Source organism: Lygodium microphyllum, chromosome 1 (genome assembly GCF_053477565.2).
Source record: "Lygodium microphyllum isolate KBCC chromosome 1, Lygodium_microphyllum_v1.1.10, whole genome shotgun sequence".
Taxonomy (NCBI): domain Eukaryota; kingdom Viridiplantae; phylum Streptophyta; class Polypodiopsida; order Schizaeales; family Lygodiaceae; genus Lygodium; species Lygodium microphyllum.
Window position 1 is genome coordinate 40,085,582 of NC_141135.1, and position 20,621 is coordinate 40,106,202.

The 20,621-nt window shown below is 42.7% G+C and overlaps 1 protein-coding gene across 4 annotated transcripts in view; it reads left to right on the forward strand.

Annotated features, from left to right (window-relative positions):
- LOC148041021 (Tetrapyrrole (Corrin/Porphyrin) Methylase) overlaps positions 1-16,271 on the forward strand; it is a 43,318-nt gene extending 27,047 nt beyond the window's left edge. Inside the window, exons 3-8 of one of the 4 annotated variants that reach the window (XM_087675587.1) lie at positions 10,282-10,511; positions 10,586-10,625; positions 14,845-14,936; positions 15,023-15,254; positions 15,382-15,526; positions 15,619-16,271. In XM_087675587.1, the coding sequence (XP_087531713.1) occupies positions 10,282-10,511; positions 10,586-10,625; positions 14,845-14,936; positions 15,023-15,210 (550 nt within the window). In that variant the 3' untranslated portion in view covers positions 15,211-15,254; positions 15,382-15,526; positions 15,619-16,271. Of the gene's footprint in view, positions 1-10,281; positions 10,512-10,585; positions 10,626-14,844; positions 14,937-15,022; positions 15,527-15,618 lie in introns of all 4 variants that reach the window. The other 3 variants (XM_087675585.1, XM_087675586.1, XM_087675584.1) reach the window with 3 other exon arrangements.
- The last annotated feature ends 4,350 nt before the right edge of the window (positions 16,272-20,621 follow it).

The window sequence follows — 20,621 nt, forward strand, 5'->3', positions numbered from 1 at the left end:
GGGCCCGACAATCTTCCATCTCAAAGGACACCAAGAGTTCCTGTACATATCTCTGTTGGGAGAGAAAGATCCCCCTCTGAGACTGATAAATCTCATGTCCTAAAAAGAAATGGAGTAGCCCCAAATCCGTCATCTCGAACGTCCGATGTAAAGCTGACTTTGTCTCCTGGACCTGCTGTGCAGCATCACCTGTGACAATCAAATCATCAACATATAATACAAACAACACACAACCATTCTCGGAAGTGTGAACATACAGCTGCGGATCGGCCTTGGACTGCCGATATCCCAACTGAGACTGGAGGAACGAATCAATCTTCTCGTTCCAAGCTCGCGGGGCCTGCTTGAGGCCATACAGGGCCTTCTTCAACCTGTAGACTTTCCCATCGGAAGAACCAAAGCCTGGAGGCTGCTCAACGTAGATCTCCTCCTTCAAATCACCATTCAGGAAGGCCGACTTCACATCCAACTGATAAACAGGCCATCTCCTATGGCCAACCAAAGCAAGAACAGCTCTAATGGTTGCCATACGAGCTGTGGGGGCAAAGGTGTCATGACAGTCAATCCCTGGGCACTGTGCAAAACCCTTAGCAACAAGGCGAGCCTTGTGCTTATCCAAAGTACCATCACTGAGATATTTGGTCTTGAAGATCCACTTGACTCCAATCACCTTCTTCTTCGGGGGGCGTGGCACAAGTGACCAAGTGCCATTCCTCTCAATAGCCTCCAACTCAGCTTCCATAGCTTTCTTCCATGGGGCGGACTGTAAAGCCTCCTTCACGGAGGTGGGCTCTCGATCCTGCATAAGACGGGACATCAAACAATAGTTGGAGCAAACAAGCTCCGAAGAATGCGCCTGGTGCCTCCGTGACCGCCGCGGACCATCCTGCGGTCCCCACTCCTCAGGAACCCCCTCGATCCTTGAATCACGGAGTGTGTCACGTGCCCAGCGACGGAGGAGGCCGAACCTCCCCTCGTCGTTCTCCATCAGCAGAAGACTCTGGAATATCCACCGGTGGTAACTCCTCAGAGGGGTCCGGTGGAACAGTAGACTCTGTGTCAGAAACAGAATCATAATCAAAAGGCACGGGCTCCAGTGGAACTGTAGAAAGAGCCCAACTCTCCCCTGGATCTCCAAGAACGGGATGCTCCTCACCCATTGAAGTAGCCGGAACCTCCACAAACCGCACATCACGGCTAGTATATACATCCCGCTTGACGGGATCATACAGTCGGTATCCTTGGGACTGGGAGCTGTAGCCAACAAATACCTGTTTTCGAGAAGCTGCTTCAAATTTATCACGGTGAGCCTTGGGAATGTGAACATAGGCATCACACCCAAAGACTCGAAAGTAAGAAACATCTGGCTTCGTCCCAAAATAAGCCTCAAATGGAGTCATCCCTTCCACGGCCGAAGTAGGGGATCGATTAAGGATGTGGACTGCAGTAGCCACAGCCTCGGCCCACAGAACCTGAGGGGTCTGTCGGTGCTCTATCATGGTGCGCGCCATCTCGATCACACTGCGGTTCTTCCGTTCAAGAATACCATTTTCTTGAGGAGTATTGGTATTGGCAAACTCCTGGTGAATGCCTCTATCTGCACAAAACCGAGCAAACTCATTAGACACAAATTCACCTCCCTTGTCGGATTGCAAGGTCTTCAACGTCCGGCCTGATCGGTTCTCCTCAAAGAGAAGCCAATCCTTGAAGTGCGAGAAAGCTTCTGACTTGAGTGCCAAAAAATAGGCCCATATCATCCTGCTGTAGTCATCCACGATCAGCATGAAGTACGAGCTTCCACGCAGGGACTCATTCCTCATAGGGCCACATAGATCCGTAGATACTAGCTCCATCGGGGAAGTAGACCGCCGCGAAGCTGTGTGGGGAATGGCATCCCTATGCTGCTTCCCCCGTATGCAGGAGACACATGGCTGCTGGCTCACCACTATATCCGGCAACCCTCAAACAAGCTGTCCACGCGACGCCTTCCGAAGATAGTCATAGTTCAGGTGAACCTAGCATGCCATAACTCTGATTGTGACTGTGAGGTAAGAAGAAGAGTAGAGAGGGCGGTGGAAGACTTCAATTTGTAAATGCCGTTCTCCTCATATCTAGATGATAGAACCTTCCTCGATTCACGATCAAGGACTCGCACTGTAGTACTGTCAAACTCCACCAGAAGACCAAGGGAGCAAATCTTATGAACTGAAAGGAAATGGTACCCTAGACCTGGTACATGCAAAACCTCTGAGGTATGGGTACCACCTCGTCCATCCGGAATAAGCTGCATCTTACCCCGACCTGCAACAGAAACTGAAGAACTGTCGCCAATGAGAACCTGCCCACGCGAGGGTCGCAACTGGGCAACACCATCTGATGAAGGAGTCATGTGCCGTGAGGCACCACTATCAACAATCCACTCTCGAGCCTGGGGGGCCGTCATTGCAGCATCAGAAGCATTCGGTAAAGCATCCTCAATGACAGCTAGATGAAGAAATGCAGCTGATGAGGGTGCAGCCACTGCTCCAGAATCCTTGGTTTCCTTCTTCTTGGTGTCCTTCGTGTCTTTGTCAGGGCAATCCTTCTTCCAATGGCCAGTCTTTCCACAAATATGGCATGTGGAGTCTTTGTCCTTGTCCTTCTTGGACTTGTTATCCCCCTTCTTCTTCTTTTGGTCCTTCCCCTTCTTCTGAGAGGCTTGACCTGTCAGCGCCTCCGACTTGGAAGCATTCTGTCCCTTTAACTGTTCCTCTTGGTTCAAGACCATAGGAACCAACTCTTCCCACCGAAGAGTAGACTCTCGCCCAGAAGCAATGAGGGCAGAGTAAAATGTACCGAATCGTGGCGGCAACTGGGACAGTAGTGTGATCGCCATGTCTTCGGAGGAGATCGGCTTCCCCGCATTCTGAACCTGCATCTGTAGCTGCCTTAGCTTGTTAATGTGCTCCCGTAGCGAAGAAGACTTATTTACGGACAAAGTCCGCATCTGTACCTCCAAAGAAACCCTTTTCATTAAGGTCATCCGATTGTACATTTGATCAAGCTCCAGCCATATCTCACGAGCCACCGTCAAGTGCTCGATGTGAGCGATCACGGCTGTAGTGCATGATAGAAAGAGAAAGGATCGAATCCTGGCATTCAGTTTGTCCCAATGAGACTGGGCCTTGGCCAACTCCGCACGAGCTTCGGAAGAGAGTTTGGACTCATCTCTTACCGAGGGCCGGTCAATCTCCTCCTGTACCAACTCCGCCAAATCATAGGACTCTAGAATGGCCAACATCATGACGCGCCAGATGCGGTAGTTGTCGCCGTCGAGCTTCTGATCTGTAGGAAGAGCCGGTAAGACAGGCACCTTCCGGTCCATAATCGCCTGGAACTCCAAGTCAATCTCTGTAGACATCTTCACCTGCAATGCCTTCACAAACGCAAAAGCAGCCCCCTCTAACTGGGAAAACTCAGCCTGCTAAGGCTCTTCCGCGTCCTGAACCTTCTTCACCCGCCGGAGGCGATGAAAAAGCAAAACCTGCACTTGTAGGCTGAAAACTCAAACTTCCTCCGCGTCAAACAGCAGTAAACAGCAGCAAATCCACCACCTGTACTCCTTTCCTGTGCGCCCACACTCGTTTCAGCCTTGTTCCAAGGCGCAGCCCTCTTGTCTGCCCTTAAACGCAAAAAACGCAAATTTGTGTCGTGATGGAAACTCCCCTTCAGGTTGATTCTGCGCTCAGTCAGCCCTTAAACACTGCTCTGATACCATGTCAGAGTGCAGCGGTGCGGAAGCGTAGGACTGAGAGAGAGAGAACGCAGAGAGAGAAGGGAGAGAAAGAGACAGTGGACGATGAAGATCTGCTGTATAAAGAATGCTGAATACAAAGATATACACGGGCGCAGTGCGTTGGACTGCATGTCTCCACCTCGACGATGCGACCTGCTGTCCACCTCGAAGTCTGCTGCAGTCTGCACTGTCTGCTGTCTGAAATCAGTGAACAGAGACAGAAAACTGCGCGGCACCGGTCTGTAATCTGTGACAGAGAAGAGTGTCCAGACTGCTGGAAATGTCGACTATAAATAGTCGAAAACTGCCACGAACTGGGGCGCCAGAAATAGGGCACAGCCTGGAATAAGTCGGCTGCATTAAATGCAGCCGACTGGGCTGCAGACAGTCGGACTGCCACATGGCAGTCCGGCTGCACAGTCCGACTGACTGTGCAGCTGCCCTCCAAAACAGGCTATGATCTCTAACAATAAGGTCCTAACGGCTGTGCCTAAGTTTGAAGAACCGTTGGTGTGGTGAATAAAAACACATGTGATTCTATATGAGAGGCAACATGCGGTGCACTAAATGGAGATTGAAAGGATGTGGCATCGGAATAAGAGGGTAGGATGGGAGGGAGATTAAATGGATTTGTGATAGATGTAGATGTGGGAAATATTGTGGGTTCCTTTTATCCATTAAATGCATTAAATTGAAATAATCAAGATGCACTTACTTCATTTTGATATTTGAAAACAAAAATTTTTAAAGAAAAAGAAGAGGAAGGAGTACTTAGAGTTTCTTGTTTCAACTGCTTACCTAGTCTTGAGTTAGTTCATAAAGAAATATCAGTCTTCCTCATTACTCATAAACGAGAAATTGTTTTGCATACGTCCTTTATCATGAAAATCATCCATACCAATGGGAGAAGGGAAATCATCATTAACAGAATTTGAAATGGTAGACATATATGGCACCAGAGAGAAAAAGTATGAAGGCAATGGAGTGTACTCTATGTCAGTTTCCACTTGCGAATGGCCAGTCCTAAGTGGAGATTTTGTCCTTCGTGCATGGTCAGTAGATCGGTGCACTGAATCTAAAGGGTGAAATTTACACTTATCTTCTATCTGTTGCTGGACTCTATGTATCAAAATGAGATTGTACTCAGCTACATTGATCTCGTAAGGTTGTAGAACTCCATGGTAGTCCAATGTTTGTTCAGCCATGTCGGGAGCTTGTGAAGCAAGCTATGAGACCCATTGCGACTCGTTCCTCAATGGATTTAGCTTGGATGTGAGAAGTGGTGCGAAAGTAGTGTTCGAAGTCATCTATCCTTTTGCTGTTTCTGCTTCTTGTGTAGAGCTTTCAGATCAAGGCCTAAGTTTCTCTCAGAGTACTCGGCTTTGATACCATGTGAAGAAATACCCTAATAGAGAAACACAAATAACACCGTATGACAAAGCACATACAAATAGAAGAACATAGTTAGGGTTAGGGTAACTTCGAGACAATGAACATAGAGAATGAATGAAATGATATGACTATTGAATATACAATGCTCATGCAACAAACACACTATGTAGTGGATGAATACTGTATCTTGAACTCTTGTATTTCAAGGATCAGGGCAAGGGTAATGAGCTGGAGAGTGTGTTGTACTCCAAACGGATCCGGAATTGCAGTAAGGTAGCCTCCGGATGTCGAACACTAGTAAATGCAGCCAAGGAAGGTTGGATTTGATGCAAATGGTAGTGTAGGAGAGAGAAAGTCTAAAAACGCAGGTGAGGAGAGAGAAAGACTAAAAACGCTGGTTGCAGGAGAGAGAAAGACAAAAAACGTAGGGAAAACCAGCAACAGCCCTTAGCATGCCGGAATCAGCTCCGAATAGTGTGTGGTAGGCTGGAAACAGACACCAGTTTGTGTTAGATAGCAATGTCCAGCTTGGACGGTGATGTCTTTCGCGTCCGGGGTATGGGCAACAAATTGAAATACCTAAAATCTGCAAAAACGAGATTAAGGCTGAATGGAGGGTAGCATACCTATTTATAAAAATTTTGGGCCCTCCCAAGTGGGTTTGTGCTTATGGGATACAAATACTCTCTAAGAACACATTTCCTTTTAAATAAACAAGGTTTCTTCCTTAATTAAGTATGTTTTGGGGCTGTTTAAGTGAAGCTAATGCATTTTTAGCTCAACAGACCTTACCAAAGGAGATGGAAATTTCACATGGGAAATTGAGAACAAGCTGCTTTTGAGCTGATGAAAAATGTACGAGTCAAAACCCCCGTGCTCAAAGTGCCCAACTTTACCAAATCCTTCAAAATCTCCACAAATGCATCAGATTATGGCATTGGGGGAGTGTTGATGTAAGATGAGCATCCCATAGCTTATGAATCCAAGAAGTTCATAAATACAGAAACAAGATGGAGCACACATGAGAAGGAAATGCTAGTAGTGATTCACTATCTTAGAAGATGGAAGCATTATCTATAAGACAAACACACAGTTGTATTCACAAACAATATATCACTCAAATACTTCTAGTCTCAGCTCAAGTTGTCCACCAAGCTAGCTAGATGGCTGGATTTCCTATCTGAGTTCGACTTGGAGATCAAACACAAGCCAAGCTCTACAAACAAAATAGCAAATGCCCTAAGTCGCAAGGCAGATTGGAAGGCCGTCAATGTGATCAATAGCAACTTTCTTGAGTTAGTGAAAGAGGCCTTAGAACATGACTAAGCAATGCATTGGATTATAGAAGAAGTGAGAGCTGAAAGGACGCCTCATGGCATGTATGCCCTGAAGGAAGGAATTTTGTTTGTAGGCAAGAGATTGTACATTTCCAGTAGTGTGGAGTTTAAGAAAGTCATCCTACATGAAGTGCACGATGGAAAATTAGGGGGGCATAAGGGATGAAGCAAGACACTTGAAGCCCTCCGGAAAGAGTTCTTTTGGCCGAATATGAAGGAAGAAGTCATAGACTATGTCCAAGACTTGTCCTACTTGCCAACTGGTGAAGGCACCATGCTCCAAGCCAGCAGGATTACTTCAACCAATGCCGGTACCTAGCTGGCCATGGGACGTCATTAGCATGGATTTTATTGTGAAACTCCCAGAATCCCATGGTTATACCATCATCTTTGTAGTGGTGGACTATTTTTCCAAGCAAGTCCACTGTATACCTGCCAAGCCACCATTGAATGCCAAGGAGGTAGTCCACCTTTCCTTCACGCATGTGTTCAAGTTGCATGGCTTACTCTTAGCCATTGTCTCAAATAGAGATGGTAGATTCATGAGTGACATGTGAAAGGAACTGTTTAAGACTCTGGAAACAGAGTTGAGATTCTTATCATTCTTTCACCTCGAGATGGATAGGTAGGCAAAGAGAGTGAACCAAGGCATCAAAGGCTATCTCAAGAGCTATGCTCGGGCGGACCAAAAAGATGGACTTTGGAAACACAATTGAGATTCTTATTATCCTTCCACCTCGAGACCAGTGGGCAGACAAAGAGAGTGAACCAAGGCATCGAAGACTATCTCAGGAGCTATGCGCGGGTGGACCAAAAAGATTGGGCCTTGTACATAGAAATAGGGAACGGTTGTTTCGGCCTGTAGGAATGGCCTAACGTGTTTCAAACCCTCCAAGGAGGTGAAACGGCCAGGGAACGTTTCCTGCCGTTTCCAAGGCCATTCCCTGCTGTTCCCTATTTGGAACGGTTGTTCCAGGTTTGTTGACCAAAAATTGATGTTTTTTCCGGTTTTTTTTTTTTACTTGGGTCACACTCCTTCTACCACATATTCACCCATCTCCATTGCCTAATGTGCACACACTAATCTCTCTCTCTCTCTCTCTCTCTCTCTCTCTCTCTCTCTGGTTGAAGATTCAAAGTGTTAAGACAACCCACAAGCTAATTAGGAGTCTATGCAAAGTTCAAATTTGATGCATTATCAACTCTTGCAAATCACAATCAAATTTCATCCTATCCTCAATTCCAAGGTATTCATCCATTCATATTGTCTAATTTCAAGGAAAATTGGGATAAATGGGGCAATTCAAGGCAATTTGGAGCTATGGGGGTAATCGAGTCAATTTTGGGACATTTGGGTCAACTTCAAGCATTGAGGCGTATTGGGGCAATTAGAGGGACATTCTTTGGGGCAATTTGGGTCATGCAGGGCATATTTGGGGCACTTAAGACATGTGCCGTTCCCCCCGTTCCCGTTTCCCGACCTTGGACGTTCCCCCCGTTCTAGGGGGTCCCGTTCCCGTTCCCGTTCTCGTTCCCCGTTCTAGGTAACTATGGCCTTGTACCTTGATGTGCTCGAGTTCCACTATAACAACTTAATTCACTTGGTAATAGGTTACACACCCTTTGAGTTAGCCACATGGAAAGAAGTCATCACACCCGTCGTCTTAGCCTCAGGAGCTACCAAAGCTGAAGATCAGGATGGAGAAGAATTCTTGAAGAAATGGAGAAACCGCAATGAAGTTGCTAAGCGGAGTTTGGAAAAGAGCAAAATCACCGTGACTGAACAGGCCAACAAGAAATAGAAGACAATCCTCTTCACCAAAGGAGATATGGTCCTGGTTAGCTTCAAATATATGTCCCTCCCAAAGAATATGAACCCAAGTTCAATCACAATTACTATGGACCCTACCGTATCACTCAAGTCCTGAATGAGGTGACATACAAGCTCGATCTGCTAGAAAGCATTTGCGTCCACAATGCATTCCATGCATGCCTTCTGCTTAGGTTCTACCCCGACACCCAATGGGGGCGGCACATTCCATTGCTTCATCCTAATGGCCCCTTCGAAGTAGAAGCAATCCTTCGGCACCGGGAACGCAAAGGGTACCTTGAGTACCTCACCAAGTGGAATGGGTGTTCTCTCAAAGAAGCGACTTGGATTTTGGAAGCAGAGGCTCGCGAATGTGGCAATGAGGCCTTTGCCACACCTGGCTCAAGGAGAATCCCAACAACTCTTCCAATGTACCTTGAGTCATCACTTACCTTACCATAGGCCTGGCAATGCCTCCATTCCTCAAATCTAATTGAGTTGAGGGTGGATCGGCATGCTAGCAAGAATAAAATAGCAAACAAAGGAGTCTAGATGGGTAGACACTAACCATCTTGATAGAAAAAGCTATGTTAAGACCCCCAAGTTGTAGTGCGGTAGACACTGATCAGCCTGATAGTAAAGGTTGCGTTAAAGACCCCCCTAATGCGTCAAGTCCTAGACCGGCAGACACTAACCGACTTATTAGAAGAAGCTGTATTAAGACCTCGGAATGAGTCAAATAAGCTCTACCCTTAGATTGCTGAGGACAACAATCTATTATATGGTGATGAGTGTAAGGGCTTTGTAGCTATACCATGGCGTTGTTGCCAGAAACACCTATATAGGGAGTAGGAGTGACTCTAAGCCCTGCTTGGTTTCCACTCTACGTGTGATTCCCTATACCCAGTGGTGAACCCTCACATGTGCGGCGTCACGAGGGTGTAGTCTTGGGATGTGCCTATGTTGTATTGTTTCTTTCATTGAATAATACAAGAGTATACCTTGCTTTCACATATTGTGTTACCTTTTTGTGCCATGTTGAGTGAGTGATTGAGTACTGGCATCACCTGGGGGGGAGGCAAAACTGTCCTTTTCTCTCTTCCTTGTGTCCTCCCTTCCTCTCATTGGAGGATAGTTTGAAGATACACACTCTGTGTGGTTATTACTAGTGCATAGGAGCTTAGTAGTTGGTGCATGGCTTGGTTATGGCAAAGACCTTCTTTCTTGTGCTATATGCAGGGAGCTAGAGGAGACATAGATACTGTGTCTGGGATTGCCCTAGGGATTAGGATGTATGGAGGAGAGCCCTTAGGATGGTCTTTCATGGTATTTTTGAGTCTATGATTGTGACATGGGGGATAGTTGGTTGGGTCATAGATAGAGGCCCAGCTTGTGGATATGAGGATGTATACCTTGTCACAGGGCAACTTGAGAACAGGATTAGTATGGCAGATTTTTTGCAGATAGTTGAGACTCAAGGACATTTTCATAGATGGGAGTTACAGCTACCATCCTTGCCTTGTATATGTGGGCTGCCACATGAATCCAAGCTATAGATCTATTGGATATATCCACTGCAGAGACTCCCTCCTGGATCTAGACAGAGATTGTCCATACTCTCCGCAAGAGATGGGAGAGGATTTAGGGCAGGTTGGAGACTATTAAGGAGGAGAGATACTTGTATTAGGACATGGGATTCTGGCACCTTCTTTCTCTATCAACCATATATGGTCTAGCAATACAAACCTCTCAATTGGGTATCTAATCAGGCCTTGTAGTAGACTTCCCCCTTTGCTGTATATTTTTTGTTCTGCAAGTCCCTTACATGGCTTTGTTTTGAGGAAATTTATTTGTACTAAATAGAAAGTTCTTTTTCTGGAAAACAACAGATAATTTTGGCAATTAAGACGTTTATGAGTTTTTGAATTTTGTGTTCAAGGCTCATTATGGTGGATTTTTTCTGCCAGGGCAACCACCCACTCTGATTTAGTTGTTCGGGCTTGGAAGAGTGGAGTAAAGGTCCAAGTTATTCACAATGCATCGATTATGAATGCTGTGGGTGCTTGTGGGTTACAGCTTTATCGCTTTGGAGAAGCTATTTCTATTCCTTTTTTCACAGAGACATGGAGACCTGATAGCTTCTATGACAAAATTAAGTCAAACCAATCACTTGGTCTTCACACACTATGCTTGCTCGGTGAGCTGAAAATCATGCATTGTTTTTGAATCTGGTTTCAACAAATTGTAATCCTAACAATCACTTACTTTCAGATATTAGAGTGAAGGAGCTTACACAGGAGGCTTTGTGCAGGTCAGATTAATTTTCCAATAAACTGTCATTGAAAGCCACAAGAGCTCACAATGTCATCCTGTTTTTGAGTAGTCTAGCTGAGGTTGAACAGAACATTTGTAAATGCTTTGCCCTCAAGCTGTGCTAAACATGTCTTTACATTTTCTGGTTTGCTCTGAGTACATGGAGGACTTTACACCTCAAAAAAGGTTTTGTAGCTTCAAGTTTAGTCCATGGATGAAGGCCTCGGTTTGTACTTTCTTTTTGCTTCAGAAAAAATGAGTAGTTCCAGTAGTTGAGGATTTACTGGCGCAGTCTGAAGAGGTGAAATATTGAAAATGGCTAATGCTGTTGGGGTTATGAGTGACCCTAGCTAGTTACCAAGTGACCATGCTTTTTGATCAACAATCTATTCACAAAGTGGTTCAGAAGAGAATGTTTTATCTGTATTGTTTGGGTGAGCAAAACAAATGTGAATGGAGCTCGATTTCTCACAGTTGAGCTGGCATTTACATGATTAACAAGCAAGATACTGTATTTGTTGTGATGAAGCATGTTTTGCCATTGGCTGAAAATGAGTCTTGGAAAATATTGAAGGCACTGAAAACTGATCAGGGAGAGGAATTAATGTTGAAAGCCATGAAATTATGCAGGAAAAAGTCGATTCACTGCAGTGATGTCCCTCAGCAGAATAGCATTGCTGAATGGAAAAGCAAGACACTCATAGTGATGGCACATAGTATGGTAAAGAGAATGTATGCAGTGTGTTATGGGCAGAAGCTGTGTTGACAGCAGCCCTCACATCAACTAGATGTCCAACCAAAGTCTCAAAGATGAGGTTCAATTTATTTTTGGGTATGGCTGTAAACACAGAGCTTTCACTTGAGTACGATGGTGTGGCCAATGCATTGGGGACTCAAACTTCTAACACACTAGGAAGCTTTCAACACATGGCCTCTATGTTGATTGAGCATGAGTTTTCTTTGAGGTTGCAAGGGAGGTTGTAGTCTTTATCCAAGAGTGGCTATCCAACAACCCTCTTGAGTGGAGAGATGGCATGAAGGTGCACACCCGACTCACAAAAAAAAAATGGACAAGAGGAAGAAGAGGAAGTGCTACTTTTGTGGCAAGAAGGGGGAAGCTTGCAAAGACTGCAAGAAACTAGCAAATTGGAAAGAAGTAAAAGGAAGCCAAGGGCAAGGATGGTTTCTCTTTCTCTTCCTCTTACTCTTCCTTGTTTGTGTTTGACTTAGATCCTAATCATGTAGCCAAGGCTATTTTGAGACTTAAAGATGTTGTGACTTCTTGCGGGTTCTTGGGCAAGGGATCATGAGAGGGTGGTGGTAGTGGAGCATAAAAACTTGGCTCATATTTTGGTATAGTGGTTCCTTGACTTGTGGTTTTCTACATGCATAAGTATATTTGGCGGTTTTGAATCTTCAAGTTGATATGCCTCTAAGTCCATGGTGGGAGATACGATAACGAGTCGGCTTTGCTCCTAGTTAGTTCTCGCATGGGGGATCCCTTTGGCAAGGTGGTTGAAGGTGATGAATACATGGCCATGATGTGCTTTTGTAGGATTGCTTGTGAGGAGCAAAAACTTGCTATTTCTACTTTTAGGATTAGGGGTCGACTATAATCGACCATCGACATTAGTGTCTTTTCAAAGGCAGCTTAGCATTGATTACCAAGGCTTGGGTATCCATGGTTCTGGTTGTTGGCATTGTTGTATGTACTATGGCGCTAAAGGTTATTTGCAATCTCATTGCTATGATACAGGACATGGTGGTGGTTCCTAAGGATTTATATTACTGTTCAATACGAGTCCCTTAAGGTTGAGCTTAGTTATGATCAACTTGAGAATAAGAGAAGTACAACTCATTTGGAGGTATGCTGTCTAAGAATCAACACCGGGAGAAGGGAGATATTTAGAGATTTGATGATGAAATAGTGGGAAACGAAGAGGGGGGAAGTCTATGACCAATTTTCCCGCTGTCTATAGCTGTTGTACATGAGCTCTTTTCATAGGAGAAAAGTATACTTGTGCAACAAGGGAAATTAGAGTAGCACAAGAGAAGTGTTCAGCCACATGTCATGAAGTGAGACAAGCGAAGGGACACTTGGAAGCTTGAATGACATGTCTTGATACTTCTCTCCTCTTTATGGCTTTCCTTCTTTGGCTAGTAATTATCAAGAATAGAAACAACTGAATTTAATAGAAACTATGAGGACACGAGAACGTAATCTCTATGTTTAATAATTAATGTTTTAGATAGATTTGAGGCTCCTTAAAGTTAGGGACTGCCTAAAATGTAGGGACTTGTCAATATGGATATCATGTGAAAGCTCTTTACAAGTATATTACAAAAATTCTAAAATCCTCACTTGAGTTTTCTATGCAAAGATATGTGCATTTTAAACTTTCAGCCTACATAGGCACATGGCACAAACATTTCATTGACATGCAATCTTGCTAATTATAACTATTGATTTTGGTGGATCTAGTCCATACTTCAAGGCATTAATGCCTTTTCCGTATGAGTTTGATCCTAATATGCTTAAGTTTTGATCATAAGTGCCCAATTTGGGTTATGCAGGTGGAAGTGTGCACTATCTCTGTTCTAACCCATTGTATAGGTCCACCGTAACTTGTGACCACTCATTAATGGCCAAACTATAATGCACTTTTGTAGATATCTATTTGTTAGAGAGGAAATGGACTGGATAAGTAATTAACTAAACAATTCAAGGTAATAGGATACAAGGATTTTTCTGCTGTGTTGTGACAACACTCCAACTTCAAACTAAAGTATGTGTGTATGAGAGACAACCCCTTGCTGAACATATGCAATTGGAACCCTCTCCTAGCAAGCACAATATTTGATACATAGACAAGTGTCAATAAAGCATGAAGGTTCTAGAACGTATGGGGAGAAAAAGATAACAACAAATGGGGATGGGCTAAGTTTGTAAGTGCTCTCACAAAGAAACTACTTTCACATTAGGACAAGGCAAGAAGAGAAGAGGAGGATGGAATCTCAAGAAGCATGAAAACGTCGCCACTAAAAGTAACGGCTACATTAAGGAGAGAGCATAGTTGTTAGGTACGAAAGGTATGATAGCATACTATGTAGTACTAAATGGTACCTTAAGATTTTACAAGGCACGGTATGATAAAAGTACATTAAATCTTATTTTTTTTGGACAAGATAATAGAACACATGTTTAAAGCTAAAATAACAATACCTAGGCCAACATGAAAACTAATAAGAAGAAACAGTCATAAAATGGCAAAAAGCACCCCAACAGTCACTGTAGTGAAGTGGAAAAGGATAGATGTTTTTTAAGTACGATTCCATACAAACCACATGGTACAGGCAGGTTTGTACGACGTAGGAGTACAACTATGAGAGAGCTTCACCCATGTGTCTTTGATGATATCATCAATCCTCTATAACCAAGCCACATTTGGGTCTATGTATCTTTTGCATGTTTCTTTCCTATGTCATGCATCTGTTCCACAAAAAATTGTAAAACGAGGTGACTTGGACTTCAAACCTTTGGCAATCGAAGCATTTTTCAGTTTCTCTACAGTATTGGAGTGAAATCAGTGCGTGTGGAAGCACAAACATGTAGATTCTTGTGTATAAATAGATACTTAAGCTGTGGGTCTTCTTGCATGGGTCAAGATCTCTACTGTAATGGCCACATTTCTTGTTTGGCTTTTTATGGATGTGACTTAGTTCGGTGCTGACAGACTTGGCTAATGGTAATGTTAATTCTAGGCATGATGATGGGGAATTCGTGGATTTACTAAAAACCATTTGTTTCTGTCAACTGCTATGAGAGAATCTTTTAGTTTGACAGATCTTGAGTATGCTCATAATATTAGAAATTTGGATATATTTACTTAACAATTTCAGTCTATTTGTAAAGTGGTTGTCTTTGTCAAGCTCTGCATCTGCACCAGAAAGGCTATGGCTAGAGTTGAGAAACATGCTTAAAAAGATGTGTGATTGCAGTTTTGCAAACAGACAATATATCTGATAAGACCATCTGCAAGGATGGCAGAATCTCAAAAATGGTCAAAATTCTAGGATGGCAATTTTTTCTAGTCGTTAACACTAGAACTGGTTTCTGTTGGCATTATGAGTGGTCTTGTGTGCTAAGCTGTTATGTTCTCTGTTCACTCTAGTCTGGGATGTATTGAGAGACTGATACCTGGGCTGATTCAAAACAGAGGGAAAAAGGAGTATGAGCCACAACGGTACATGACTATCAATACAGCTTTGGAGCAACTCCTTGAGGTTGAGGCAGTCCGTAATGGTGAAGGTACTCTTTTTACAAGTGTGCAGATTAGGTTTAAGCATGGATTTCATAACTTGTTTGACCTAACAGTTTTAAATGCTGCATGACAGCCTACAATGATGAAACTCTTTGCGTGGGTTTGGCTCGTGTAGGCAACCCTACACAGAAGATTGTAGTGGGTTCTATGAAAGAACTCCTGAATGTGGAATTCGGACCACCTCTACACTGTCTCATTATAGCTGGCAAGACTCATCCTATGGAAGATGAAATGCTAGCATGCTACAACATCTCTGAGTAATAGTAGCCTGGGTACAGAGCACCAAAGTTCTGCATGTAAACGGGGTCTGTGAGAAAACATGAAGAATCCCAGTGTCAAATCTTGAAAGGGGCAACATTTTTCTTGATTTTAATTGTTCAGTTTTTTCAATAGGTAGTTTTAAATTTGGTCATGTCTCCTGCTAATTTGCAGTATGAGCAGAAGCATAACAGTTCATCATGTGGTCAAGAGCTTGGTCAGATGCCAGGGTCTAAACTATCAACTTGGAAGGAATTGTTTGATGGTGTACTCTTGATCCAATCTAAAAGTTCTCTGCAGGCCTTTTGGTGACATAAAAGTAATGCAGTTCTTCTTCCCAAGGTTCTAGAGTAGGCTTCTTGCTGGAGTGCTTGAAACCAGAACTTTACTGATCTAATCTGTATTTTGCAGGGCCTTCTAATAGATGATTCAGATTCAATGGAACAGTCTGGGAATTAATTTCCTGAAAGCAGATTTTAGGTTTTAGACCTAGATTTTGCAGTTGAAAGCTCCTTTTATGACCTTGTTGAGCCTCAAGTCTCATGCTTATCATGCGTTGATTCTGTTAGTTCCAACCTTTTCATTAGATAGTGAGTCCTATGTATATACAAACATGTGATACAAATTAGGTTATTTATATTGGAACCTCAGGCACCAAGCTCTTACATTTTTTGTTTTTTATGACATTAGAACATGGACTCAATAACCAATTGATGCCTAGAAAAGGTTTCAGAGCAGCTTCACATACAATACATACAATGACACCTGAAGCAGCAGCCCAGTTGGTTGGGTACGTGGTGTGTGTGTGTGTATGCTGGTTCATGGTTTAATACCTATTTGCCAGTTGGTTGGGTACGTGGGGTGTGTGTGTGTGCTTGTGCGTGCAGGTTCATGGTTCAATACCTATTTGCCAATGTACAAAGATCTACATGTGGTGGGTGAAGAACAAAAATTCATACCAAAACTACCACATTACAGAACCGAGATATACAGTGAAGTGTATTTCTCATTTGAAAAGGTTAAAGATAAGCCTAAGAAACTAGAAATTAAGCAATACTCTATGTAAAAGTATATCTGTAATACAAATGTAGATGATACTGTTGACCTAGGTGTAAAGTAATTGTTGCATTAAAATGAAAGAGAGAGGTAGGGGTGGACCCTGGCGAGAGAGAGAGAGAGAGAGAGAGAGAGAGAGAGAGAATTGATGCACAATATTATTGAATCATAAAGGAAAGCATATGTACTAATGAATGAGAGTATACCACTTGAAGGAACCACAATGAAATGTTACCATTATGTGCTAGGATTATTCAAAGTGTCTTGATAAAAACCATAACCCTAAATTGCTAAATGGCATAAGGAATCCAACTACAATGTCACTAGGGTCTTAGAGTACTAGGGCCAATCTTGTCTTAATAACAATTTAAATGCCTAACATACTTTCAACATGGATTAAAAGATATCAATGTCAAGCATACAAGAGTGTATATACACCCCCCTCCATGGAATGGGTGGAGTAAATATGTAAACAATAACAAAAACCTAGAATAGCAGCATAAGATATAAGTCATGGCTACACAAATTCATCCAAATGGATCTATAGACCTATGACAATATAAAAGAATAGGAAATTGCGTAACAAATGTAATCAAGTTCAAAGATTGTCAAAAAGCTTGGAACGGTTGCACAAATTCATCCAATTGGATGTATTGACCTGCGATAATAGAAAAGTATAGTAAACTATGTAATAAATGTAATGAAGTTCGAGAGTCTTCCTTTCTTTGAGTGAACTTTTTTGAACAAGAGAAAATTGAGTTGTATATGGCATAGCACATGAGATTAATGATTATAGGGCAAATCACGTGAAAATTAGCTTGGCAACATCTTTAGCAATGGTGACAAGGGCACCTACAAGTAGTTTACTCCCGACTTTGCAACCCATGAGCAAAGTGTCTTTAGGATAAATTTTTGACCCAACAATTTGACAAAGCCTTTTGCACATCCAAGGCATTGTACTTGGAGACTAGGTAGATTATGGGTCGAATCATGGTGGTCACAAAAGACACTACCTATGTGCTTCAACAAGTTGTATTGATCATCTAGCACAATCATCAGTATCCTCATCAGTGAGATTCATAGGAAATTGTAGTGTATTCAATAACCAACTCAACTAAAATCATATGTGAATATCATTGCATCCCATCACTACTTATTGTTGAGATGACAAGCTCAACACATGCGGACATTGATGATGGACCGTCTGGTTAGATGGATCCACACGTCTATACTTAGCACGTCGGTGGTCATTATGACTCACACATGGCCACTGACTCATTACTTATTATATTCAGGCTGTTACACCTATTTACAGCTGGCATAGTTATAGCGCCAGTCGACTAGTGTAGTCGGTTATGCATTGTTTGACTTAGTAGGCCACTTTCCTTTATGTTGCATCTTATCTATATTTTGTGTATATTTTTAAAGAGTGTGGAAGAAGAAGAAGAAAATCAGCAAGAAAACGTTTTGGTCTCCATCTCTCTTTTTGTCTCTTGAGTGAGCTTCTCCTTGTGTATTCTATGTGTGTTCGGCACAGCATCTTGAGCAACTTCCCCCACCACGCGATTCTTGACATGGTATCAGAGCTGTACCACTGAGAGAGGCTGATTTCGAAGGTTGAAGTGAAGGAGAAGAAGCAAGGTTCGAGCAAGCAAGCCACGGGTAAGAATCTCTCCCATTCTTCTACTCCTCTTGGATAGTGCCTGTAGAGGCACTGGAAGCAGGGCAGAGCAAAAATCTCAGATTGAAGTGAGATTTGGTGTGCGCAAAGAGCATTGTGTATTCTGCGAATCAACCCTTCAGGGCTATCTTGCAGTTATTTTGGGCATCTGAGGTCGTTTCAGGGCCCGTTTTAGAGCCGCAAGGTTGCGGACAGCAGTTTCAGGGTACACTGTGACTTCGACTGTATTAACCAAACGTGGGTGCACATGTTACAGAATTCAAATCTGTAAGTTCAAAGGTATTTACCAGTGAGTAAACACAAGGTTTATCTGCAAACATGTTGTAGATTGCATGTATTGTTGAGCAGACTGTGAAAAAGGCTGTCTGGTATATTGCTGTGCACTACAGGTCGAGGGTTGCAGAAGATTTGCTTGCTGTTGGTATTAATTTTATGATAATGGTAGAGAACAGTGGAAGCCCCATCATTGAGAAGCTCGACAAGAACAACTATCCATTATGGAAGTTTCGTGTCACGAACTTCCTTATTGGAAAAGGTCTCTACGAGTTTGTTACTCACACTCTCCCTCTCTCACACTTCCTCTCTCCCTCTCTCATGCATAAGCAAGAAGTAAGAACATGGCAGGTTTTCTCCAAGAGGCCGTGGTACAGAATGTGGTAGTGACAATCAGTAAAACAGATTGAATTAGCAATTTGGCGATATGCAGGTTTCAGGAGGTCATGGTAACTTTAGAGGCAGAGGGAGCTTTAGAGAAAGAGGTGGATGGCAGAACAGAGGTTCTAACAACTCTGGTATTGTGTGTCACTACTGTGGCAAAACAGGTCATATTGCAGCCCAATGTTATGCTAAGAAAGATGATATTTACAGTGGTAAGTTGCAGGAAGGAAACTATGCATCGACTTCACGACAGAATAAAGGTAAAAATGAAGGTTTGTTTGTTATGCAGTATATGTTGAATGTTGTTACATGAAAGGGAACACATGAAAATGTTTGGTATGTTGATTCAGGTACATCTATCATGATCAGCTGTAATAATCAAGTCATGCACATAGATGACTATGATGACCAACCCTGCATCTCCCTTTCTCACATAAAGTGAGTGATCAATATGAGAAACATAAAATCCAATATTGACGCCCATAGAGCGCATTCTAATGTAGCCATCTCCTCATCCATTGCTGCATCCCAATGAGCATGACCAATAGCCTCCTCAAAACATGTGGGCTCAACATCCTCAATCACTTTCACCATATAAGCATAATGGTGAGCTGCATAACCTTTAAAACCAAATCTGTTAACAGGGTATCTCACCCTGCTAGACTTACGTACCATTGGATCACTCAATGGAGTCTTTGCATTGACGTGTGCTCTCTGCACACCTGGAGTCCTTACTGAAGAAATGTCAAGCTCATCATCCAAGCTCTCTGAGCCACTGGAGTCTCCATCAAGAACTGCATCAATGCCATATGACACTTTATTCTTTCCTTTGTCTTTACTTGTAGTGCTACTAGATGCACCTGAAGATGTAGAGCTACTCCTTAGTCTCCTAGACCAAGGACTACCAGATGATGTCTTTGGTCCACTAAAAGTCCGTGATTCTTGCTTTTCAGCCTGCACATGAGTGTCATGATCATCATCATCATCTAATGCATCACCACTAGATGCATATCAACTGCTCATTTCATCAAAGATGATATTCCTGCTCACTCTGGACTTACATGTGATAGGGTTATAACAACGATAACCTTTCTGCTCTAAAGAGTATCCAATAAAAACACATTTTTCTGCCTTTGGATCAAGCTTTTTCCATAGCTCATCTGGCACATGAACGTATGCAACACAACCAAATACCTTTAAGTGCGATACATCAAGCTTCTTGCCAGTAAAGCATTCTTCAAAAGTCATACCATGAATTGCAGCTGTGGGAGTTCTGTTCATAATATAAACAGTATGAATAGCCTCAGACAAAAAATGCTTAGGCATATTCTTTTCAGCCACATCAAGGCGTGTGCAACTTTTGCAATATGTCTGTTTTTCCTTTCTGCAATCCCATTTTGCTATGGGGTATACTACATATGAACTGTCTCTTTATCCCATGAGACCTTGGAAAATCACTGAACTCATTTGAGAGGTACTCTTCCCCTCCATCTGATCTCAAGCACTTTACTTTCAAGCCTGTTTCTCTTTCAACTGAAGCCTTGAAAGTTCTAAAGTGCTTAAACGCTTCATTTTTTTCCTTCATAAAATATACCCACAGCTTTCTAGAACAATCATCAATGAATGTGACAAAGTATGAACTGCCTCTAGGAGATACATTTTGTGTAGGTCCCCAAATATATGTATGCACAACATCAAGGATATTTCTGCTTACATCTCTGTCATGTGAAAAGGGTTGTCTTGCCTGCTTACCAAACTGACATGCTTCGCAAACCTTATGAAATTCTGTAATTCTAAATGTAGGCAAACTTGTAACCAACCCTTTGGACTGCATTAATTTTAACCTTTGTACATTTGCATGTTCAATGTGTTTGTGCCAAATTTCAATATCTGCAGCATCTTTTCCTTTAGCATACATAGCAGCATTCATAGTAGGAATTCTAGCATCCAGAATAAACATACGTCCAAATCTACTTCCCTTTGCAACCAACTTGCACTTGTCATTGAAATCTTCTACAAA